Source organism: Neltuma alba, unplaced genomic scaffold, assembly GCF_004799145.2.
Source record: "Neltuma alba isolate B1F8T4 unplaced genomic scaffold, ASM479914v2 tig00012727_pilon, whole genome shotgun sequence".
Classification (NCBI taxonomy): Eukaryota; Viridiplantae; Streptophyta; class Magnoliopsida; order Fabales; family Fabaceae; genus Neltuma; species Neltuma alba.
The window spans coordinates 700074-726935 of NW_021637149.1; the positions used below are offsets into that span (position 1 = coordinate 700074).

General features: G+C 34.0%; 4 protein-coding genes across 6 annotated transcripts in view; all 4 read right to left on the bottom strand.

Moving 5' to 3' along the window:
• The window catches only part of LOC114730315 (uncharacterized), a 30014-nt gene extending 26069 nt beyond the window's left edge, over nt 1–3945 (bottom strand). For all 3 annotated transcript variants that reach the window (XM_028917364.1, XM_028917363.1, XM_028917365.1), the window contains exon 1: nt 3645–3945. The gene's annotated coding sequence lies outside the window, so the exon portion shown is untranslated. The remainder of the gene's footprint in view (nt 1–3644) is intronic.
• On the bottom strand, nt 3053–6512 carry LOC114730302 (receptor-like protein EIX1). The gene is made up of 2 exons (XM_028917348.1): nt 3653–6512; nt 3053–3123 (listed from the first exon to the last, which is right to left on the bottom strand). The coding sequence occupies exons 1-2, from the start codon at nt 6510–6512 to the stop codon at nt 3053–3055; spliced, it is 2931 nt and encodes a 976-aa protein (XP_028773181.1).
• An 11987-nt stretch (nt 6513–18499) lies between these two features.
• On the bottom strand, nt 18500–20324 carry LOC114730303 (receptor-like protein EIX2). Its single transcript, XM_028917349.1, has 2 exons — nt 19569–20324; nt 18500–18514 (listed from the first exon to the last, which is right to left on the bottom strand). Exons 1-2 carry the CDS (start codon nt 20322–20324, stop codon nt 18500–18502), a joined length of 771 nt encoding a protein of 256 aa, XP_028773182.1.
• A 1275-nt stretch (nt 20325–21599) lies between these two features.
• Nucleotides 21600–22754, bottom strand: LOC114730304 (receptor-like protein 12). The gene has a single exon (XM_028917350.1). The coding sequence runs from the start codon at nt 22752–22754 to the stop codon at nt 21600–21602; it is 1155 nt and encodes a 384-aa protein (XP_028773183.1).
• Between the last annotated feature and the right edge of the window lie 4108 nt (nt 22755–26862).

A 26862-nucleotide genomic window follows, 5' to 3' on the forward strand; every position in this document is an offset into this window, starting at 1 on the left:
CAAAATCTGCCGCAGTCAATGACAGTAAATGCCAAGTCTTCTCTACCCTAAGGAGCCTATGCTGAAGATGGCGAGCATGAACACTACCAAGCACATATTGACATATATAAGATATGAGGCTAGCCCATGGCTTTGTCTTGCTAAATTTTAAAGGTTAACTCAAAATTTAAGGTCAAAGGTGAACCAAGTTAAGCAAGCTCAAGTTTTGAGTATGCTGGTAAGTGCAGATTTATGAAGCATCAAACAGAAGTAAATCAGCACTCAATGTATAAAGGTTGACTTCTCATTAAAATGATAGCAATAGCATTATCTTTCATATCCCCACCCCACCGCTCCAAATGAGGTTTGCCGGCCATTGATAACACATGCTTAGTTTTATTGAAGCAGTTTGAAGATCCAAATCATATCTGTTACTCGATATCAGGTCAAGCTGAGAATTTCAGCTGGAGGGTTTGATTTGGTGAATAGAATAGAATAAAATTGAATTAAAAAAAAAAAAAGTGATGTTTTTATGCAAAACGTCTTTTATGCCCCTTCGCAAATGGGTTAATGTTGAAGAGCACTTGGGCTATCATTGCAAAACTGATATCACATTATATGTTCCTACTTCAAAGCGCCCCTGAATACTAAGATCTAATTTTGTTTATGGTTAAACAGACACACCCAGTGGTAACAATCTGCCACGACGACTTAATAGTCTAACACTCTATAGACATTGTGATATGTATTCGTAATTGGATACAAGAAATCTACAAAGCAGACACTGCTCCCTTACTGATATCTGCTAGTTTTGTTTCTTATTATGTGCGCACGGCAGAAGGCCGATGCCAATAAAGGTAGGTGAAAGATTCGATATTGAAACTTTCCGCTCTATAGCATTGAAGAACACCATTATTTCCTGATAATCTCCATTTATTCCTTCTTTTAATAACCCTTAATTCTCCAAGCAGCCAAAGAACAATATTCAAATTCAATTAATGCATAGGCAGACACAAATAGACCGAAATCTTACGCTAATTGGAAACCTGGATTGAAATCGAAGATGAGGGGAGGTCCAGTTAAGCGATAGCCGGACTAAGGGACGCTTCAGAAGCGAAAGCCTAGAGTAGAAGGGCAGGAAAAGAGAGGCGGAAGGAAGAGAGGATGAACGGCAACAGACGGCGGTAGGCATAGCTGCAACACCGGATCAGCTACAATCCGGAGATTGAATTGGGCTGGACGCTTGAGAGAGTTGTTTACTCTTCTTCGATTCGGATAACACGCGCTTTCTGTCTCGCATCAGAAGAAGAAGAAGGACCTGGGGTGATTGGAGATCGAATGAAAACGTACAGAGAACGAGGCAAGTGGGAGTCAGGGAGTGGGGGGGTATGTGACTGCTTGTAATTTCCTCAAAATAAAACTGACCTCGTCAATTTTCTTCGCTTCCCCAAGAGTTTCGCTGAAAAATTGATGTCTTCATAATCCCAAACTCTCACAAATACCTTTTCACGCGAATTTATCAACCTCGTAAAAAGGAAAAGATAAGTGATTACTAACAAAAACTGGCAACCAGGGGTAAAAAAAACAAGAACAAGAAAATAACATGATTAAGTGACCAACAAAAATTAATTCACAATCAATTTATAATCAAGTACAAAACAACCTTACCTTCTGGCCGGGGAAAAAAACAAATCTTCAACTCCTGTTCCGCCACTCCTTAATTAAAACAGAAAAAGTAAATTTATATTGGATAGAAAACAGTCATTGTGTTTGGATTTTGCAAATAATAAAAAATATATTAAAAACAAATTTTGGTATTACAATGATAAGAAACATTGGGTACTAGATAGTTATAATAAAAAAATTTTAATGCTGAAAATTCTTTTTTATATGGAACACATTGGGAATGTTTGGAAAAGAACAAGAATAATGGAATAAAACACGGGACAAGCGAAATGCACAGAGAGGGTGATTACGCACCTACAATTGTCTTAGATTGAAGTAGCATCAATACTAACTAACTAATTAGGAGGTGTAATTCTATAAGTTCATTTATTGTTCTACAGTAGGTTAGCTAAAATGACTTAAGAAGTAATACACTACGCTGCACCAAAAGCAGGCATGCCTTCAAGAAATGAATTAATTTTCTTTATTTTTGACAAAGAAATTAATTAATGTTATCTTTGAAAAACAAAAGAAAGATAAAAATAGTGACTTGGAAAGAGAAAGCATAACCACAACACCTTACTCTGTCCTGAATGCAAGAACAGAGGATCTGCCACCCTGAGACATGAACCATAGAAACACATTAGTTCTGTCTTCCCTTGTTCGAACAGCTACGTTGTTTTCAATCCATAATTTCGAATATATAGTGTAATGAAGTAGGCGTAAATTCAAGCAGAAGAAGAGAAGAACAAGTAAAGAGTAAATCAAACAAATTACCTGATTCCAAATGCCGGTGGCTAATGAGATGGATATATCACAATCTGTCTCACATATAAAATGACAGAACCCGCCGCTGTGCCTTCTTTCAATTCATGTACACTGCTATATGTGTTTTCAATTCAGTTGTTTGGTACTCCTCCTCTTTTTAACATAAGACTCATTTAACTATTTTGATTAAATAAAATTAGACAAGTAAGTTAATTATAAGAAATATGACATATTTTTTTCTAAAACACCATAATCATTTTTCTTGATATTCTTCCCGTTCTTCTACTAGATTATGATTTGAGGGAATATCCATAAAGTTAATTTAAAAAAAATTGATAAATATGAGAAATAGATCTTACATTCATAATTAAAATCAATTCAATAATTACGTTCTACGGAGGAGTATCATAATAATAATATCCTATGAACATGGACTACAATGATTATCATTGTTTGATCCCATAATCATAACACAATGATTATCATTGTTTGATCCCATAATCATAACACAATAAAACAAACAGTACAAAACAATACACAGCATCTCAGAGCCCAACATGTGCTCTAACGTTCAATTATTTTAGTAATTACTAATTACTTGAACATTGCAATCAGTTTATCTTGGTCTTTCAGCAAACTCTTAACCCATCATGTCACCTGCTCTACATGTAGCCCCGCCACTGAGCTTGAAGATGTTCACTGTAGCTTCTCCTGCAAAATGCGAGCAACAAAAGTAGCTCGATGTTAAGGAAAATAGAAAAATAATAATTACATTTTTATGACAGATAGAGAAACTAGAAGTTAAAATTAAAAGAACGAAGGCGTTTTATGATTAATTTGTTATGCTATAGAACCTTTCACTAGCGGTGGGCTATAGATACTTATTTTCATAACATAATAATTATGCACAACATGAATTTGACATTGTCCTTATAATTGTAGTTAAATGTCATAAATACTTTACTCCCAGACGTAAATTTTTGAGTTTTTTTTTTGGGGCGTTATTACACCAGCACAATGAATTTTAAGTTGATTTAACCGCTTAATGATAATAAAAACGGTAAGCTTGACCAGTTGTTTATAAGATATAATACTAAATAATTATAAGTGGAGTTAAATATTAAATGCATAGAAATTAAATTTAAAAGCACAGATATGTAGAGTAGAAACTAATTAATAGTAGGTATGAAAAACCTATTAAAGCAAGAGTTGATATGAGCAGAAAGTATTACCAGATAACCTCTGAGCCACCTATTGCACTTTGTCACATTTATTACAACCATAACATAGATAGAATCAGTCAAATTGTTGAGAAACTTGAAGTACGTGTGCCTCCAGGAGCGATTAAAAAGTATTGGCCCAAAAATTCCCCAAAATCCAACAACAAATCCAAACCCCATGCTGCAATAAAACTCCTTAGAAAGAATTGAATCATTATTTTCTTGGAGCTTAACTGATTCTTGAGGTTCTTCCTCCCCAGGACACTTTATCTCGAGTGGTTCTCCACATAGGCCAAGATTTTCTTCATAACTTGAGTTATCAAAACTTTGTAATTGTGTGCTAGTTGGAATTTTTCCAGAAAGGTTATTAGATGACAAGTCTAACACTTCAAGATAATTAAGCTGAGCAAAACTAGAAGGAATTGAACCAAAGAGATGGTTTTTGGACAAATCAAGAGACTCTAATGATGTTAAACGTCCAATCTCAGAAGGAATTTCTCCATCTAATTGATTTCTTGATAAATTTAATGATATTAGCTCAACTAACATTCCCAGCTCTCGTGGAATTTTTCCACTTAACTTGTTGCTTGAAAGATCAAAGCCTCTAACTGATGTGCTATGCTTGAATATACGTTCTTGGTGTTTCCACATCAGCATTGCAATTGGATCAATTTCAAAAGAAACTCTTCTATAAGGAGAAGAAAAATAACCCAAAAAAGCACCATCATAATGTGCACTGTCGAGAGCCATTTGTGTGAATTTTTTGAAGCATTTGGGGATTTGTCCAGATAGAATGTTCAAAGAGAGGTCCAAAAATTGAAGGGTTGATAAATAACAAAGATGAGTTGACAAGCTTCCAGAAATGTTATTATTTCGTAAGATTAAAATTTCCAAATTTTGCAATCCATCATTATTCCCAATCTGTGAAGGTATATATCCAGAGAACTTGTTTTCCGCCGCATCAAGAACTACTAAATTTGAGCAATTACTCAAATTAATGAGCAACTCTCCGGTAAACCCATTGTTTCTCAAGATTAAGACTTCAAGATTTTGTAGAGAACCAACAGAAATAGGAAGTTCTCCAGAGAAATTGTTGTTACTCAAGCCTAAAAACCTCAATGATTTGAAAGGACTCCAACAATTAGAAAGCTGTCCATATAATTGATTATCAGAAAGGTCTAATACCTGCAATGTTTTACTTGACATGTTTGCACACAAAAATGTGTGAAGTTTTGAAAAACTATTATTTGACACAAAAAGGGCCATTGCATTTTGTAGAAATTTTGGAAGTGAGCCTTCAAAGTGATTCGAAGCTAGAGATATAGCAGGGAATTCACCGAATTCAATGGCAAGATTTGGCAATGTACCAGAAATGTTGTTGCATGAAACATTCAAGTATTGAAGCTGTGGTGTCAACAAACCCCAAAACCACTCTGGAATAGTGCCTGAAATTCCATTATTTGAAATGTCAAGTTCCGTGAAATTATTTTGAGTTTGCAACCATTTCGGAAAATCAGGACCTAGCTTGCATGACCGCACATGGATGGCTTGTAATTGAAATGGCGGGACCCAATCATGACTAAATCTCAAAGTCAATGAGTTATCAGATAGGTCTAAAACCTTCATGTTGTGCAAATTGGCAAGATTTGAGTTTGTGAGAGTGCCTTTTAAGGAGTTGAAACTAATATGCAAAGACACCAGTGAAGAGGGAAATTGATAATCTTTGGGTATTGTCCCATTCAACAAGTTCCTTGAAATGTCAAGATTCTTTAAAGATGAGAATGTGGAAAGGTTTACCAGTGTGCCGGTGATTTCGTTATAACTAAGGTCTAGATTCTCAAGAGAATTCAAGGTACTAGAAAATTCATAAGGGATTGGACCTTTCAAGTTGTTCTCGTCAAGACTAAGATCAAGCAAGTTGGTGCTGATATTTAAGATCCAATGGAATATTGCAGATGACTGGAAATCATTCCCGCTGAAATCTAATTTAGAAAGAGAGGAAGAGGAATTGAATTTTAACGAGGGTAAGGAGAGGATATGCTCATCTGAAAGATCATTGTACATTATAGTTAGCTCTTTCAAGTTGGGCAGCTTTGCAATCATTTGCAACCACTTGTGAGAATATTTAAGATCAGTCACATTTGCCAGCTCTAGACGGGTCAAAGAAGTAAGACTAGACAGCCACTCATGTCCAGCACCACCATTTTCTCTATCAATCTGGAGAGTACCTGCAAAGCGTAGAAGAAGATTCTGCAAGTTGGAAAGGTTCCCAAGTTGATAAGGTATTACTCCGCTAAGAGTATTATCTGAGAGATCAAGATGCTGCAATTGTGAGAGATTTCCAAGTTGACGAGGTATTGCTCCTCCAAGAAGGTAATTGCCTGAGAGATCAAGATACCTCAACTGCGAGAGATTTGCAAGCTGATGAGGTATGGCTCCACTTAAACCGCAATTGTGGAGATCAAGGTATCTTAAGTGTGTTAGAGAGGTAAGGAATTCCGGGATGGAGCTATCTTCAAAACAATTGGAACTAAGGTTCAAATACATCAAGTATTGTAACTCCACCAATGATGCATCAATCTCACCTTTTAAGAGGAATAGTGGAAAATCAGCAGGAAGATGGAGCTTGGTGATATGGCCAGTTTGGTTGTCGCAGAAAACTCCCTCCCATTCACAGCAATCTGTCTTGTGCTGTTTGCTACCCCATGAAGACCATCTGACAAGGGAAGAACCATTCCCATGAGCAGCCTTAAAGCGAAGTAAGGCTTCCCTCTCCTTCTCTATGCATTGAACCTCATCAGCACCCACAGCTCTCCAAACCTCAAACACTGTCATAGCTAACACCAGCAATTTCAAAAAACCCATCCACATAATCCCCATTTCTTTCGCAAGTGTATCTCTACTGAGTTGATAATATGCTAGACACATTACTGATGAATCTATTAGCTAGTATTTATAGAGATAATTGCTGATCCCTCTTAATGTGATCATTTTGACTCTAATTTAGTTTCCACACGGCAAAGAGTGGTAGGTATTTGCGTCCCGGCAAGCTTTACTCTCTATCATCTGCATGCTCTCTAATTTCCAATTAATGCAATTACGTGGAAAGCTCCATTCAACTACTTTAAGAAAATAATCATGTTGAACAAAAAATTTTCTCTGAAAAACAGAAAGGATTCAAGAAAAACGAAAAAAATCATTGAAGAAAAACAGTACTTGTCGTCAAGAAATACCTTGCTCTGTTCATTTCATAAGGGAGACCTTAAAGATCGTTTACTGAAGAAAATTCAACCAAAGGAAAAAAATATCATTTAGAAAAACAAAAGAAATTATTGATAATGCCGGACACAGTACTGACTTGCTGCTGTTACGATCTGTTAGAATGTATAGACATAACTGTTGAGAGTGTGTAATTTTTATATAATTAAATTAATTAACTTGTTTTTGCACGTTCTAATTAATATGCAATCTTTCATTTTCCTGTCAATCATATACATACCGGGGCTTTTCTCATCTATTATTTTCACTCTATTTAATAACTTGTTTCAAAAAAAAAAAAAAGGCAAAGAAAAGTATAATCTGATCCCACATAATGAATGCCCCAAGCTCCGCGGTCAATATTCAACAACTATCATTTTCACTCTTATTTTCTAATTTCCACATGACAGAGAAAAGTATGCATTTCCGTCCCCAGCTTTGAGAATCACTATCACCTGCGCTCTAATTCCAAATGTGCAGTTTCCTGGAAAGCTCCGTTCAACGACTATAAATAAATTCTCTTCAATATATAACAAAATATTTTCTATGAGATCTTAAAGCAAAAAACGAAATACAAAGGATAATATTCAAGAAAAACGAAAAAAAAATTCATTGAAAAATATAGTACTTATCTCAGCAGTAAGTAGCTCGGCCAATTGGTCTTAGAGGGAGATCTTCAGAAGTTTACTGAAGAAAATTCACCCAAAGAGAAAAAATCACAAAACAAAAAGGAAAGGATTGATATATAACAGCTCACTAATTAATTCACTACCAAAAAAATCTGATTAGCGACGGAATTTACCGACAGAATTTTTATTTAACAACGAATTAGCGACGGAATCAAATTACTGATGGAATTAGTGACGGAATTGGTTCCGTCGCTAATTTTTTCGTCACTAATTGGATTACCGACTAAATTGAAATTCTGTCGCTAATTATTGATGGAATTTTTTCGTCTCTAATTACCGATGGAATTTAATTCCGTTGCTAATATATCTTTTTAAAAAAAATTAAAATGCCACCTCACCTTGGCCGTCACATGTCACCACCTCGTCTCCACATGTCGATGCCACCTTACCTCTGCCACCATGTGTTGCTATCTCACATGCTACCTTGTATTGCTACATGTCGCCACCCATATAATTCCTCCTTAAAGTGACTTCTCCACGGCTCAAACCAAAGACCTCATTTGTAAGCTGCAATGAATTTACCGACTTATTATGCAAAATTATATACATATAATATTCTCTCACACAAATAATTATATATACACATATATATTATTAGAAACTAAAAATAAACTATATGATAATTTTAATCATAACTATTTTTGTAACAAAATAATTTTTAGATATTTGTTTTACTATTTATTTTATAATGCTTTATTTTTTTAAAAATTATTTTAAATATAATATTAATTTCCAATGACACTAATTTTGAATTTTAAATAGTAAATAATTTTTCATAAATTTATTTTTTAAATTTAATTCTTTTATTTAATATTCATAATATATATAATTTAATTATATATTTATTATATTATTATATTATATTATATTAAATATTATATTTTAGCCATAGTATTAGTCACGGAAATTAGCGACAAAATAATTTTCTGTCGCTAATTCCGTGGCTAAATTAGCCACAGAAAATTCAATCGATCCCGGGTTTTCTTCTTTTTTTTCTTGTGAAATAACGGGTATAAATGATTTTTTTACCATAAAAAAATGAAAGCTTGTCTTTCCCCCCTTTTTATAGAGTCTAGATGCAAATCGTAATTATAAAATTTTACTCACGGAATTAGTCACGGAATTTTCTAAAGGAAAAAAATTTCGTGGCTAATTTTAATTATAAAATTTTAGATACGGAATTAGTCACAGAAAAAATTTCATAACTAATTCCGTCGGTAATTAACTGTTTTTAGTGATTATTTCCTTGAAATTTGTTGACGTGTTTAAATTAAATAATTTATACTCCCGTCAACACGACAAGCTCCTCCGCGTTATCATGATATTGAGGGGGGAAAAAGTACAGTGACATAATTAAAAATAGTTGGATGTCTGAAAAATATTTTCTTTCTTACTTTTTATGTCCATCGTTAAACACAGTTAAATTGTAGTCTATCATTGGATAAAAGATGGAAAGTATATAGGAATTAGTTTTAAGTTAAAATGATTTGAAAATATTCTGAGTTCACACACAAAAAAAAGAATGAGAGTACTCATGGGTTTTTGAAAAAAGATGGCAGCAAATATTAAACTATGTAATATTCTTTTATACTTGATAAAAAAATATTAGCAAATTGTTTCTTTTATACACACACACACATGAAATAACGGAAGAGGGCTAGAATAGTGGAAAACAAACCCCTTTGGTAAATATTTTAGACTACTAAGTACACTAAAATTTTTTTTAAAGATACTGAATGCTATTTAAAAAATATTTTAGTCGGCTGAATGATCTTGAATAAAAAAATAAAAAAACTCATGACCCCCATTTTACCCCAAAAGCTTGTGGCGACTGGTGTCAAGGTAAAAGAGGCAGGGATCGCAACCAACAAGGAGCGAAGACTAAGTTCATTAAAAACGCTCTCAAGACATTAGATGACGTGTGGTGAGGGGTCAAGATATTATTCTCGGATAAAATGAAATATATATGCACTTTTTCAGTTATAAATATAAGATCTATTTTGTAATATAATTTATATTATAAAATAAATCTTATATTTAATATTGGAGAAGTATGATCTGTTACCAAAATGAATTAAAATTTTCTTTAAAATATATCAATTTCAGTCTATTAATTTGTTAACAAATTATGAAAAAAATTGAAGAAATGTCAAAACAAAAATATGCACATAACTCAGGAAATTTTTCACAGGTGAGAATGAAAGAAAAAATAATATCAAGAAAAAGCAAACAATTGATTAGAAAAATAGTGACAGTCAGGAAACAGTTGTTTGGAAAATACTACTTTGAAAATAAATATCTAAATCGATAATGTTGGGGATAACTGTTGAGAGCATGTAATTCTTTAGACGATTAAGTTAAATTATTTCCAGAAAATATAATAATCTTGACTCGGATCGGAAGACATTTTGGGGCAATATAGTCTCAACCATTATACATGATTTTCACCCTATTCAAAAGCTTGCTTAATGGCGAAGGATGGTGATTCAACAACACAACCATTTTCGCTCTGATTTAGTTTCCATATGACAAAGAAAAGTATGTAGTTTCGTGGAACAAAAACATTAACTATTTCCTAGCAGTTTGTTGACGTGTTTAAATATAATTAAATCAAATCAGCAGTAAGTACCTTGGCCAATTGGACTTACGAGGGAGATCTTGAAAAGTTTACTGAAGAAAATTCACCCAAAGAAAAAACATCACAAAACAAAAAGGAAAGGATTGATATGTAACAACTCACTAATTAATTATTTCCTAGAAATTTGTTGCCCTGTTTAAATTAAATAATTTATACTCCCGTCAGCACGCCTAGTTCCTTCTTTGGCCTACGCAGGGTCAAAATTCAAATAACTGATTTTTCAAGAAGAAGCTTAACGGCCATCTTAATTACATCCGTCGTTTTCACTCTAAATTCAAATTAATGACACGTGGTGGGAACAAGATAATAAGTCAAAAATCGAATAGTACTAATACAATATCAAATCATCCACATGAAGTTTTCTAAAAGGTATGTCAACTTTTAATTTTCAGATTTTTAAAAGAGTTAATGAAAAATTGAAAAAAAAAAAAAGAACAAGAAAACAGGCACATCGAGATCAAGTATCGTGGGCCGTAATGGGCTCTCCATCAAGCCCATGATACAGCCCAACGTCTGATGCTTCTTTAGTCAAACTTAAACCGCCTCATTAAATTATGGAAGGGTGGGAGAGCGTTGTGGTACTGGACATGACCCCCTTCATTAAATTGCAGGAAAGGGACTTCATTAACTTCAATCCCTCTCTTCCTCACTCTATTTTTTTTTAATCTCTAATTAGAAACTCAAATTATGTGCTTTCAAGTAGTGAATGGCTTAATTGTCGCCACTAGTGGACAAAAATGCATTATCCTAAGAAACCTTATACCCAATACGAGTAATCTTGTTTTTAATAATTCCTCAAGAAAAACGCGGTGAGCCTGTCAATCATATTCACACCCGGACTTTTCTCAACTATGATTTTCACTCTGTTAAGCTAAGTTGTTTGAGAAAATGGGAAGAAATTAAAAGCATAACCTGATCCCACATAATGAATAGCCCGAGCTCCACGGTCAATATTCAATAACAACTATCATTTTCACCTGCACTCTAATTTCAAATATGCAACTTCGCGGAAAGCTCCTTCCAATATGAGGAACAAAAAATTTTCTATGACACCTAGCTAAAAGCAGACAACAAGACCTTGGGGTCTTTACCGAAGAAAATTCAACCAAAAGAATTAATGCAGGCATCTCAAGTGGCTCAGTTGGAAAATGGCAAAGAAAAGTATAATATGATCTGTCATAATGAATGGCCCAAGCTCCATCATGGTCAACATCCAATAACTATCATTTTCACTCTAATTTCCAATCAATCTACAACACGCCAAAGAAACCCAAGCTTCAAGTTAGAACTATCATCTGCGCTCTAATTTCAAATTGATGCAGTTTCGTGGAAAGCTCCATTCAACTGCTATAAGAAAATACTAATGTTGAACAACAAACTTTCTGCGAGACCTTAGAGCAAAAAAAAAAACAAAAAGGATTATATTCAAGAAAAACGAGAGAGTCATTGGGGGGGGGGGAAGAATACCTTGGCCAATTGCTTTCGAAAGAGAGACCTTGAAGTCTTTACTGAAGAAATTTGACATATATAAAGATTGATAACAACTGATCACTAGCTATTTCCTGGAAATTTCTTGACGTGTTTGGGTTAAATCAATTTATTTTTTATCAAGTATCAAAACCACTCCCATCAACATGAGTTTGCTTTATGGTAATTAGTATATTATAAAATTCTGAGTCAACTAAAGTCCAGGACTTAATGAGTTATGATTGGTTTGTCTTGAATTTCCTTTTGCCCCCACAATGTAGAAATCTCTCTGAAAACAAGGCAAATTAAAGTATATTCCAAGCTTCACGGCCATATTATAGATCTTAAAGTGATTATTAATGCAACTAAATATACAATATTACTTATTGGCAAGAAGACGCAGTAACCATGATTAAAATTGCGGCTAACCCAAAAAATATAAATCAATAAAGTCCGTGTGTTTTGGCGCCATGTAATAAATTATATTAGACTGAAAAGAGTCGTCCCAAACCTGCAATGATCTTACCTCATCGTTAGAACTACTGACACCTGGCACTTCTTTTAAACTTTTCTCAAACGTGAGGTTATAAGATTGAACTTTTAGTCAATGGTATGATGATTGATGAGTGCGAAAATTATAATTGGAAAGGAAAAAAAAACTGAAGAGTTGCTATTGATTTTGCGTCCATGAAGTGCCAAGTTAAATGGACTTGAAAATTAAAGTTGTATTGGTGCTGCTATCATTTCACGTTTATTGCAGGATAACTTTCTCGGACATTTTAACGGTGCAGTTTCATTTGGACTGATTAAGCATTAATTTATTACACCTAATAGACACAAAGTATTGTATTCCCTCTTGTTTTTAATATAAAATTTATTTTATGATGCAATTTATAATATAAAATAGGCTTCATGTTAAGGACGGGAAGAGTAAATAATTAAAAGTAGTTGCCTAGTTGGATGTCTGAAAATATTTTTTCTTATTTTGCCATCATTAAAGCACAGTTTAGCTATAGTCTATCGTTACATAAAAAGGGGGGAGCACTCGGAGGCGTTTTTGGAGAAAGGATCGCATCAAATATTCGTTGAACTGAGTATTATTTTTTATATTTGATAAAAAAATATTAGTAAATTGTTTCTTATATATACTATTTTCGGTTTTAGATAAGACCTAATTTATGATGTAAATTGTACTACAAACTAGGTTATATATATAGGAGCAAAAGTAGTACGGGTCTATATATATAAATTGTTTCTTATATATGCTATTTTTGGTCTTAGATATAAAACCTAATTTATAGTGTAAATTGTACTACAAACTAGGTCATATATATAAGAGCAAAAGTAGTATGGGTTTATATATAATAATTGAAGAGTGGTATAATGAAAAATAAACGGCTTTAAGATCTTTATACTCTAAAAATATGAGTTAATGGCGCCAATAAAAATTGGTCAGTTCGTGAGAATTTAACATATGATCCATGAAGTTTTGAATTCAAGTTTTGCTGTCCAAACAAGAAATTTGTGGATGAACAATTTGCAAGTGCTTTTTAAATCGGAAGGTGTATATATCGAGTTCTTAATAGCTAGTAGCCTAATACTCAGTTCATTTAGAGTTTTCTTTACTTATATACTAAAAAAAAAAGCTCAAAGACTTTCTTCTGTTTCCCCCGTATTAAAATCTCCCTTAAAACGCATATAGTTGATCACTAATCCAACTTCCAACCCTCAGGCCAATCTATCATTTCCTTATCTTAAATGACGTCGTGTTGTGAGGGGGCCTGTCAAGATTTTTTTTTGGGATTAAATGGGAAATCATGCATACACATATAAATATAATGTATTACGTGCCAGAATGAATATATAAACAAATTATAATCTGGTAAAAAAAATGAAAAAAAATTTATGAAAAAAAATGAAGAAATGTGAACAGAAAAATAGGCACATAACTCAAGGATTTTTTTTCACAAATGACAATTAAGGCAGAAAAAAATTTCAAGAAGAAACAAACAATTTATTAGAAAAACTGGTGACAGTCACGAAACATTTGTTTAGATAACTAGTTTCGTAAGAAAGACTTGGAATGCTTTAGAAAAGAAAATATAATGAGATAAAAAAACACAACAACAATTCAACAAAGGCAACGACTAATTAATTGCACCTTCCATGAGATGATAGACGAAAAATTGATAATGTTAGAGAGAGTACTGATTTCTTAAAAAATTGAATTAAAAAGTAAATCTCATATTAAGAATTAGAGATAGTAATCGATTCAGTACTCAAACACCCATCATTGTCCCAGAACTCCGGCCACATTCTAGAAATGAATGGTTTTTCATTTATTTCTATAAACATTGTTCAGACCATAAGCATGCTTCCCCAGTATGAAGGCATTCAGACTATTGTTTGCCTTTTGGTTTATATATTTCTCTGTCGTGTAAGGTTTTGGACTTTGCTAACCCCTGTCTCAATGTGACTGTAATAACACAACACAATGCAGAAGCTAATCATGCACTTCCAAAGCAGTTTCACATAATGTAATAACTAAATAAATTTCTAATTGACAGAATAGCAAAATTAGTTCCATTTTCTCGCACACCAAACACTAGTCCCCTGGCAGATCTCCAACCTCCGAAACCAAGCCCAAACTAGATGCCTTCAGGGAAATTTTCTCCTGCACAAAGGTATAAAATCAGATCAAGGCTAATTAAGTATGAAAGCAATAGTTAAAAGCAAAGAATGGGGAGAGACCAAGAAGTATTAGCAGTTAGCTTCCGAGTCGCCTCTTGGATTTTGCTATTCTCAGCGCTGCCTTGACATAAATCCAGTCTGTCACATTGGTCAAGAACTTGAAGTAGGCGTGTCTCCAAGAACGGTCGAAAAGTATTGACCCAAAGATACCCCAGAAGGCAATTATAAATCCGATTGCCAAACTCCAATAACATCCTTTAGATATGAATGAATCCTCATCTTCTTGGACCCCAATAGGTTCTTCAGGTGTGTTCTCCGCACGGCATGATTTATCAAGTGGTTTTCCACATTCAAGGTTTCCCTCATAGCTTGAGCCATTAAAACTCTGCAACTGTGGGCTGATTGGTGTTCAAATGCACCTAAAATTGTCTTAGATTGAAGTAGCATTAGTACTAATTAACTAATTAGGAGGTGTAATTCTATACAAGTTCATGTATCATTCTTCAATAATTTAGCTAAAACGACATAAGAATTACACTGCACCAAAAGCATGCATGCCTTCCAGAAATTAATTAATGTTTTCTTTGGGAAACAAAAGAAAGATAAAATACTGACTTGGAAAGAAAAAGCATAACCACAACACATTGCCCTGCCCTCAATTCAGAAACAGAGGATGAAGCCTCTGACACTGAGACATGAACCATAGAAACACATTAGTTTTGTCTTCCTTTCTTAGGACAGCTACACTGTTTTAGATCCATAGTTTCGTATATATAGTGTAATGAAGGAGGAGGAAAGTCGGGCAGAAGAAGAGAAGAACTAGTATAGAGTAAATCAAGCACATTACCTGACTCCAAATTTTGATGGCTGATGAGACGGATATATCACAATCTATAGCATATATACATACAGTGACAGAACCCGTCCCTGTGCCTTGTTTCGATTCATATATGCATGTGTGTTTTCGGTTCAGTTTTTTGATGAGTAAAATAATAATAACATCTTATGAACTGGCACTATAATGATTATCATTGTTTGATATCAAAATCATAAATTTGACTTTTTCATATAATTATAGTTAAATCTCATAAATACTTAATTTCCAAAAACGTAGGTTTGGGGATGTCTTTTTCGGTGATATTACACCAGCTCAATGAATTTTAATCTGATTTAACTACTTGATGATAACGAAAAACATAAGCTTGACAAGTTGTTCAGATCTGATACTACATAATTACAAGTTAAGGTTAAATACTGATGGCAGGAAAAAAGGTTAAATACCAAATGCGCAGAAAGTAAAAGCATAAATATATAGTAGATTAGAAACGAATTAATAGTAGGTATGCAATGGAAAAGCAATAAAAGCAAGAATAAAGATATAAGAAAGTATTACCAGATAACTTCTGAGCCATCTATGGCATTTTGTCACATTCATTGCAACCATAACATAAATAAAATCGGTCAAATTGTTCAGGAACTTGAAGTACGCGTGCCTCCAGGATCGATTAAAAAGCATTGGCCCAAAAAGCTCTCCAAAATCCAATAATGAATCCAAATGCCATGCTCCAATAAAACTCCATAGAAATAATTGAGCCATTCACATCATGACGGATCGGCAATTACATACTCCCAGCAACCATAGTTTTGGACAGCATTCAAACATGCTCACTCTCTCTTATTAAGTTAATTGATCAAATCATGCTCAGGGGTAATTGCTGCAGGAACGGGATCTATTAGCGTGCATAGAGATAACTGGTGAGAGCACGTAATTTTCTATGATTAAATTAATTAACTTGCTTTTACCCATTCTAATTAATATGCAATCTTTCATCTCGAAATCCACAAAAATTTAAGAATTTTTAACTCCGAAATCAAAATTGGGGGTTTCATTTCTATAAGAGCTACACATGGAGATCAGATATTTTGGGCCGTGATGGGCTCGTCGTTTGATCAAGCGCAGATATAGCCCAATGTCTTATGCTTTTGAACTCTGGTAGATCAAACATCAAATTTTAAAATAAAATTAACATAAAATGACTTAACCTACTTCATTAAATTATGGAAGGGCGGGAGCTTGTTGTTAGATTGGAGATGAACCCCTTGCCATTTCATTAAATTGTAGAAAATGGACTTCATTACCTCCAATCTCTCTCTCTCTCTCTCTCTCTAATCACAAACTCAAATAATGTATTTTCAAGTAGTGAAGAACTTAATAATTTTCGCCGCAAAATGCATTATCCTAGGAAACCTTATACCCAATATGAGTAATCTTATTTTTAATAATTCCTCAAGAAAAATGTGATTTCTCTTCCACAATTTCAAACTCCCTCTCCAAATCTTTTGTTTTTTTTTTCCCAATTGAAACCACCTGATATTATGCGATTGTCCTGTTTTTAACCGGAGGACCTAATAAGACCTGAAATAATCTGGATTGAGCAGGACAAGACTATAAAGGACAAAAAAAGCGCCCTCAAGCTAAACCAAGCATTAAGGCAATTACATTTTGAAGACTCAATCTCAAGACTTATTCCGCACAACTCCTGGTAACCAGGTGGTTCCACACTATTGTCTTGGTTAAGCTGAATGATATCTCTTGACGTTTTGCTCAAAAAAAAAAAAAAAGGAATGATATCTCTTGACCCAAAAAAAAAAAAAGCTGAATGGTATCTCCACTACACTAGAGCTGTTTTTATATTTTTTGTTCTTGGAATGGTGCGCTTTTGCTTATGCAACAATGACTTTACATGTACACTCTCATCATATATATTAATTTGTACTTTTTTCCCCTTCTCAAGCTGATTGAGATGAAAATTATATTAATAAATTCCAGGAAACAAATCGTATCGATGAGTTGGAGAGAGAAAAGAGCAGAAAAAAAAAGTCCAACACGCACTAAAAGTTGTCGTGACTCAGTAAATCACGAGCACGGAATCACTGAAGTTGAAATCGACCATTCATATGTTTTCTATAAATACCTCTATTTTATATATGACACACAGCAGAATTCGAACTAACACACATTAATCTAAGATTGGCATTGAAGAAGGCTCAAACTTAAGGCTCCAACATGGGAAGTGCTTCCATGTTGCTGTTAGCCTCGTTGGCCATGAGTCGGTAAGCCAAAACTACAACATCATCCATCAATTAATGGAACTCAACTTCCCAGTATGCATGTTTGAAGTTTTAGTATGCATGTTTGGCTCTGATCAGAGGCGGTGCGAGCGGAATTGGTGAGTGTACTGCAAGGCTCTTCTCGCAGCACGGAGCTAAAATGGTGATCTCTGATATCCGACATGACTTGGGTCACTCAGTTTCCAAAAAGCATCACAGATTCTTCTTCTTCTTCTTCTTCTTCTGCTTCCTGTGTCCATTGCGACGTCACAAAGGAAAACGGCAACGAAAGCGAAAACGAGAAGACGAAGAGAACAATATAACTTCCGTTATTGTGTTCGCCGGCACGGCATGCAACGAAATCATTGTTTTCCATTCAGAAACAGAGCATGAAACCTCTGCTACTGCCACTACCACTGTGTGAGACATGAATTGCAAACCTCAACATGAACCACACAAACACATCATAATGAGCACTATATAACCAAGTCTAGGAGTAAATTTGGGCGGAAGAAGAGAAGAACGAGTGAGTGCAAATCAAGCACACTACCTGACTCTAAATCCTCGATGGTTGATGACATCCATCACCATGCAAATAGATTTCTGCGGCTTATACAATGACATGACCCACCCCTGTGCCTTCTTTCAATACATAATACATGTGTTTTCAATTCACTTGTGCATGTGTATACCCATCAAAACCCTCGTAGTGCATTGGTACTTATGTGCAGACAAAGCATCATTTCCATCAAAATTATTGAACTTGCAGTATAACGGTTGTTATCGTTTGATATCATAGTATAATAACAGAATAAAACAAACAGTACAAACCAGCAATACATAGTATTTTAGAGCTCGACAACATGCTCTAACGTTGGATTATTTAATTTAGTAATTAATGACTGCTTGATCATTGCACTCAGTTATGTCGGTCTTTCCAGCAGCAAACTCTTAGCCCGCATATGTCATGTCTCCTGCCCTGCATGTACTCCAACCTTCAAGCTTGAAGATGTTCACCTGAGTTTCTCCTGCAAAAAGCAAGGAACCAGGCAGCTTGATGTTACGGAAAACAGATATCATTTCATTTTTACACACATAGGAACTAGAAGTCAAAAATTAAAAGAACAGATGTGATTTATGATTAATTTGTTATGCTAACTTCTCAAAACCTTCCATTACTTGTAGGTAGGGGTGAGCATTCGGTTTTTCGGTTCGGTTATCGGTGATAACCGAATTAACCGAATAACCGAATAGAGTAAATTTTAAACACCGAACCGAAACCGAATTAACCAAAAATTTCGGTTCGGTTAACCGATTAACCGAAATATATAAATATGAAAAATAATTTTAAATTAAAAATAATAAAACACAATTATAACCATTAATTAATAATATTTCATCATTCAATGTGATTTATTATAATAAATAATATTTATTGAATATAAATATATTTAAAAAGTTCACATATATCCACATATATATTTATTATAATAATATTTATTAAATATAAATATATAATATATTTATTTCGGTTATTCGGTTATAACCGAATTTTTTTCTACTAACCGAACAGAACACCGAAACCGAATTGTTTTAAAAATAAAAACCGAATATATAACCGAAAACCGACATAACCGAACCGAAAAACCAAAATTAAATTTGGTTCGGTTCGGTTTTCGGTTACGGTTCGGTTTTGCTCACCCTTGCTTGTAGGCTATTGCTATTTATTTTTACTATATAATGAGTATGCACAACGTGACATTGACAATTTTCATATAATTATAATTAAATCTCATAACTACTTAATTTTCAATCCGTAAGTTTATGAGTTGCCAGTTTTATTTTAATTTGTTGTATTATACAGCACAATGAATTTTAAGGTGTTTAACTACTTAATGATAAATGATAATAATAATAATAATAAAAAAGGCTCGCCCATTTGTTAATAAGATATAGTACCATAAAATCATAAGTTAAATGTTAATTGCGCAAAAGTTATATAAAAGCAAAAATATATATATAAAGACTAATAATTAATAGTAGGCATGCAAAAACTAGAAGTAAGAACATAAGAAGTATTACCAAATAGCCTCTAAATCGCCTATTGCACTTTGTCACATTTAGTACAACTATGACATAAATGCCATCAGTCGCATTGTTGAGGAATTTGAAGTATGCGTGTCTCCAAGAGCGATTAAAAAGAACTGGCCCGAAAATTCCCCAAAATCCAATAATGAATCCAAATGTCATGCTCCAATAAAACTCCCTGGAAAGAATTGTATCGATATTTTCTTGGAACTTAACTGATTCTTGAGGTTTTCCCTCTCCAGGACACTTTATGTCGAGTGGCTCTCCACATAGGCCAAGATTTCCTTTATAGCTTGAGCTATCAAAACTTTGCAGTTGTGTTCCAATTGGAATTTTTCCAAAAAGGTTGTTATATGACAAATCTAACACTGCAAGACGATGAATTTGAGCAAAACTAGAAGGAATTGGACCAAACAGATGGTTTTTGGACAAATCAAGAGAATCTAATGATGCTAATCTTCCAATTTCCAAAGGAATTTCTCCGTTTAATTGATTCCTCGATAAGTTCAATGAAATCAATTCAACCAACATTCCTAGTTCTGGTGGAATTTTTCCAGTTAACTTGTTGCTTGAAAGATCAATGCCTTTAACTAATATATCATGATTAAAAATACGTTCTTGGCCTTTCCACATCAACAATGCACTTGAATCATATGTAACTTCAATTTCTCCGTTCTCGACAGCATCAGATATAGGCCAATTAGATAAAAGATCAAAATATCCACTTTGTAGATCACTTCGTAGAGCCATTTGTGTGAAGTTTTTGAAGCATTTGGGGATTTGACCAGATAGAATGTTCGAAGAAAGATCCAAAAAATGAAGGTTCGATAAATAACAAAGATGAGTTGATAGCAAACTTCCCGAAATGTTATTATCTCGTAAGATTAAAATTTCTAAATTTTGCAATTCATTCCCAATCCATGAAGGTATATGTCCGAAGAACTTGTTTCGTCCTGCATCAAGAAGGGCTAAACTTGAGCAACTCCTCAAAGCAATAGGCACCTCTCCAGTAAACCCATTGTTTCTCAATATCAATATTCTAAGAGCTTGTAGAGAACCCACAGAAATGGGAAATTCTCCAGAGAAATTGTTATTACTCAAGTTTAAAAACCATAATGATTTGAAAGGACTCCAACAATCAGGAAGCTGCCCATATAATTGATTATCAGAAAGATCTAATATATTTAGTACTGGACTTGACCATTTTGCACATAAAAATATGTGAAGCTCAGAAAAATTATTATTTGACAAAAAAGTGCCCCTGCATTTTGTAGAAACTTTGGAAGTGAGCCTTCAAATTGATTTGGAGCTAGATCTATGGTAGGGTATTCACCAAATTCTATGGCAACATTCGGTAAAATACCAGGAATATTGTTGCATGAAAGATGAAACATTCAAGTTTTTAAGTCGTGGTGTCAACAAACCCCAAAACCACTCTGGAATAGTGCTTGAAATTCCAGCATTTGAAATGTCAAGCTCTGTGATATTATTTTTAGTTTGCAACCATTCCGGAAAACTAGGACCCAACTTGCATGACCTCAAATAGATGGCTTCCAATTGAAATGGTGGGACCCAATTATGGCTAAATCTCAAAGTGAATGAGTTGTCAGATAGATCCAAAAGTTTTAAGTTGTGCATATTGGCAAGATGTGAGTCTGTGAGAATGCCTTTCAAGGAGTTGGAATGAATATCCAAAGATACCAATGAAGAGGGGAATTGAAAATCTTCAGGTATTGTCACATTCAAGAGATTCTATGAAATGTCAAAATTCTTCAAAGACGGGAATCTAGAAAGGCTAACGAGTGTGCCGGTGATTTGATTATAGCTCAAGCCCAGGTATTGCAAAGAAGATCTGGCACAACTATAACAAGATTGAAGAATTGTTGAAAGGTTTTCACTCACAAGATTATCACTTAGAGATAAGGAACGTAAAGTACATATATGCCCTAAGGATTTAAATCCCCCATGGATTTCATTACCACTAAGTTCTAAGTTCTCAAGAGAACTCATCATTCTAGCAAATTCTTAAGGAATGGGACCCTCAAGGTGGTTCCAATAAAGACTAAGATCAACAAGGGTGGTGCTGATATTTAAGATCCAATGGAATACTATAGATGACTCGAATTTATTCCCTGTCAAATCCAATCTAGAAAAAGAAGAGGAATTGAATTTTAAGGAGGGTAAGGAGACGATATACTCATCTGACAGATTATTGTGCGGCATGATTAGCTCTTTCAAGTTGGGTAGCTTTGCAATCATTTGCAACCACTTGTGAGAATATTTGAGATCAGTCATGTATTCCAGCTTTAGATGGGTCAACGAAGTGAGACTAGAGAGCCACTCACATCCAGCACCATTTTCTTGATCGATTTTGAGAGTGCCTGGAGATGATAGTAGAAGATATTGCAAGTTCGAAAGGTTCCCAAGTTGACAAGGTATCACTCCATCAAAAGAATTGTATGAGAGATCAAGATATTGCAATTGGGAGAAATTTCCAAGTTGAAAAGGTATTGATGCTGTATGATTATTTGCCGAAAGATCAAGATGCTCCAATTGCACAAGATTTCCAAGTTGACGAGGTATTGCTCCTGTAAGACCTGAATTCGACGAGAGATCAAGATGCCTCAATTGTGAGAGATTTTCAAGTTGATAAGGTATCTCTCCTTCAAGTTGATTATATGAGAGGTCAAGATACTGCAATTGCAAGAGATTTCTGAGTTGATAAGGTATTGCTCCTTGAGCCCAATTTCCTGAGAGGTCAAGATATTGCAAGTGTGAAAGAAGCCCAAGTTGAGTTGGAATATTTCCTCCACTTAAACGGCAATTGTGGAGATCAAGGTATCTCAAGTGGTTTAGAGAGCCAAGGAATTCGGGGATCGGCCTATCTTCAAAATAATTGAAACTAAGGTTCAAATACATCAGGTATTGTAACTCCACCAGTAGTGACGCATCCATCTCACCTTTCAAGCGAAACTCTGGAAATTCACCAGGAAGATGGAGCTTGATGACATGACCAGTTTGGTTGTCGCAGAAAACTCCCTCCCATGCACAGCAATCTGTCTTGTGCTGTTTACTACCCCATGAAAACCATCTGACAAGGGAAGAGTTGCCAAGGGCAGCCTTAAAGCGAAGTAAGGCTTCCCTCTCCTTCTCTATGCATTGAACCTCATCAGCACCCATGGCTCCCAACAATTGGGATCCAGGAGCCGAAGCTCAAACACTGCCATAGCTAATACAAGCAATTTCAGAAAACCCATCATCCGCATTTCTTTCACAAGTGTATTTCCACTGAGTTGATAATGCTAGACACAGTATTGATGAATCTATTGGCTAGTATTTATAGAGATCATTGCTGATCCCTCTTAATGTGATCATTTTGACTCTAATTTATTTTCCACACGGCAAAGAATAGTAGGTATTTGCGTCCCAGCAAGCTTCAATCTCTGTCATCTGCTTGCTCTCTAATTTCGAATTAATGCAGTGACGTGGACAGCCCCATTCAACTACTTTAAGAAAGTACTCATGTAGAACAAAAAATTTTCTCTCAGAAACAGAAAGGATTCAAGAAAAACGAAAAAAAATCATTGGAAAAAAAAAAGTACTTGTTGTCAGGAAATACCTTGCTCTGTTGACTTCAGGAGGGAGACCTTAAAGATCGTTTACTGAAGAAAATTCAACCAAAGAAAAAATAATCATTTAGAAAAACAAAAGGAATTATTGATAATGCCGGACACAGTACTGGCTTGCTGCTGTTATTGATCTGTTAGAATGTATAGACATAACTGTTGAGAGTATGTAATTTTTATATAATTAAATTAATTAACTTGTTTTTGCACGTTCTAATTAATATGCAATCTTTCATTTTCCTATCAATCATATACATACCCGGGCTTTTCCTCATCTATTATTTTCACTCTATTTAATAAGTTGTTTCCCAAAAAAAAAAAAAAGGCAAGGACAAGTATAATCTGATACCACAGAATGAATGCCCCAAGCTTCACGGTCAATATTCAACAACTATCATTTTCACTCTTATTTCCCAATTTCCACGCGACAAAGAAAAGTATGCATTTCCGTCCCTACCTTGGAGATTCACTGTCAACTGCGCTCTAATTTCAAATGTGCGGTTTCCTGGAAAGCTTCATTCAACGACTGTAAGTAAATTCTCTTCCATATATAACAAAATGTTTTCTATGAGATCTTAAAGCAAAAAACGAAACAAAAAGGATTATATTCAAGAAAAACCAAAAAAAAATTATTGAAAAATATAGTACTTATATCAGCAATAAGTACCTTGGCCAATTGGTCTTACGAGGGAGACCTTGAAAAGTTTACTGGAGAAAATTCATCCAAAGAAAAAACATCACAAAACAAAAGGGAAAGGATTGATATATAACAACTCACTAATTAATTATTTCCTAGAAATTTGTTGCCCTGTTTAAATTAAATAATTTATAATCCCGTCAACACGCCTAGTTCCTTCTTTTGCCTACACAGGGTCGAAATTCAAATAACTGATTTTCCAAGAGGAAGCTTAACGGCCATCTTAATTATGTCCGTCGTTTTCACTCTAAATTCAAATTAATGACATGTGGTGGGAACAAGATAATAAGTCAAAAATGGAATAGTACTAATACAATATCGAATCATCCACATGAAGTTTTCTAAAGGGTATGTCAACTTTTAATTTTCATATTTTTAAAAGAGTTAATGAAGAATTGGGAAAAAAAAAATATGAACAGGAAAACAGGCACATCAAGATCAAGTATAGTGGGCCGTCATGGGCTCTCCGTTTGATCAAGCCCATGATATGGCCCAGCGTCTGATGCTTCTTCAGTCAAACTTAAACCACCTCATTAAATTATGAAAGTGGCGGGAGAGTGTTGTGGTACCAGACATGGCCTCATTAAATTGCAGGAAAGGGACTTCATTAACTTTAATCCCCCCCCCTCACTCTATTTTCTTTTTTTAATCTCGTATTAGAAACTCAAATTATGTACTTCCAAGTAGTGAATGGCTTAATTGTCGCCACTAGTGGATAGAAATGCATTATCCTGAAAAAGCTCTAAGGCCAATGTTCAAGAGCCCCCATTTTCACTCTAATTTAATTTCCACATCGCAGAGAAAAGCGGGGCTGCGTAAAGGCCAGTTTGGACCCGACTATAGGTGTGTTTGGATGAAACCAAACCGTGATTTGGAAAAGTGATTCTGGATAATAAATTCTGGGGAGAATAGATTTTATAAAAAAGTAATTCTGAGAAGTGAGAGTGTTTGGATAGTTATTATCAGAAGCACTTTTTATATATACAAATTACTAAAAAAAAGACATAAGTTAATATGATAATTACAGAAAAAATAGATTTTATGATATATTTTAATTTGAAGAAATAAAATTGTTAATAATATATTTTTTACCAACATAATTAATAATACATAAGATAATATAATTAATAAATAATTAATATGTATATATATTTATAAAATATAAGATTAAATATGTTTATAAAAAAATATGTTTATAAAAAAAAATAACAAAATACATATCCCATAGGCTTTCACACTCTTCCTTTTTTCTCCAAAAGCAAAAAAATTTTGCTTTTTCCAAAACCATGGTTTTGGAGCCAAAACCATAGTTTTGGTTTTTGGGTGGGTGTTTGAGTGATTTATTCCCCAAACCACGGTTTGGGTTATCACCCAAACACACCCATATATGTATCAATATGAAATCTCATTTGAAAAATGACCAGGCTAAAATTTTTTTGGTTCGTATAGACTGACCGATCCAGTCTGATTAGGCTAAGATAAAAAGTGAATAATACATAATAATACAATGTCGAGTTACATTAATTTTTCTAAAACGTACGTCAATTTTTAGTTTTTATTTTTCTTAAATGTTAATGAAAAAATGAATAAACATGAAAATGAAAATACATTTCCGTAGAAGCAGCTTTATCAAGCCCGTGATGCAGCCCAATGGGTTGTTTGTTTAAATGTTATAACAAGATAATAAAAGCCCAATGTTTGATGCAACAACAACTGTCCATGTAAAAGTTATGGTAAATGGATAAATCACCATCCCCGTCATCGTCATTATATATAAAATTTGAATTACAAGCCTTGTTGGGATGGACCCTCCAATATGTGTAATATGTGCTTCCTTCCTTGTGTGTGTGTGTATTATTTTCCCCATAAAAAACGTATTTGATTTGAACCGTTTTGATTGGACAGAGCGATATTGTTGGAGAATATAATAACATTATATTAAAAAAAGGAAGAAATTCTTACCAAAAAAAAAAAAGAGGAAGAAACACATTATTAATACCCTTTATATTGAAAATCTTACGAGTCCTAAAAAACACGAAACTGGGTAATTTGAATTTATAGAGTCCCCTATAACGTTATAGTGCAGAGAATTGAAATAATCACATAGTCTATCTTCTGTGATTTCAATAAGCTTAAACTGTAACTTTTGGTGAAGAAAGAGGAACACACAGAGACCAGCTTAAACTGTAACTTTAATTACGTGTAAAATTTGCCAAGTTTGAATTCTTGAATATAAGTTAAGAAGGTAATTAAAAAGCAAAGCCTTTTCTTTTCTTTAAAAAAGAGAGAGGGAAAATATAATGAGTCATCGGAGAATAAAAAATAGCCAGCTTATTAGAACCTACGAAAACACAATAAACGTGAATCCAAACGTGATCAAGGGATTATAATTAATTCAATTTATTATTCCCCTCATTATTACTTTTAATATAAAAAATTGATATATTATATACCCACATTACATTCATTTAAAATTCTCATCATTATCATTTTAAAATAATAAATTAATTCATCTCACGTGGCAATACTTTTCAGTTCACTCATACAGCCCAAGACAAGAATGCCCACATCATTGATGGGGCAGGTTTGGTAATTGGTATATTCAAAAGAAAGGTAATGCTCTATTGCGTAAAATAAAATATACGTAGAATTTTTTACATATTTTTCATCATAATCGAATATTTATGTGGCATTAGCTGGCTAGAATTAAAACAAATGTTATATGTATCGTGGATGTCCCGTGGTTGATTGGAAAATAAGAAACTTCCTACTTCAGATTTTGCTTGAAAAAAGACAAATAAAAAAAAAAGATGAAAAAGGCAAAATCTCCCAACTCACACACATGAAACAAATGGGAAGGCTTATACTAAGCAAAAGTCTCCGAAACAATCTACTACAAACCAAGCTATTTATCTATAACAATCTACTTCTCCGGTCATTAATATAAGACATATTTAATTAATTT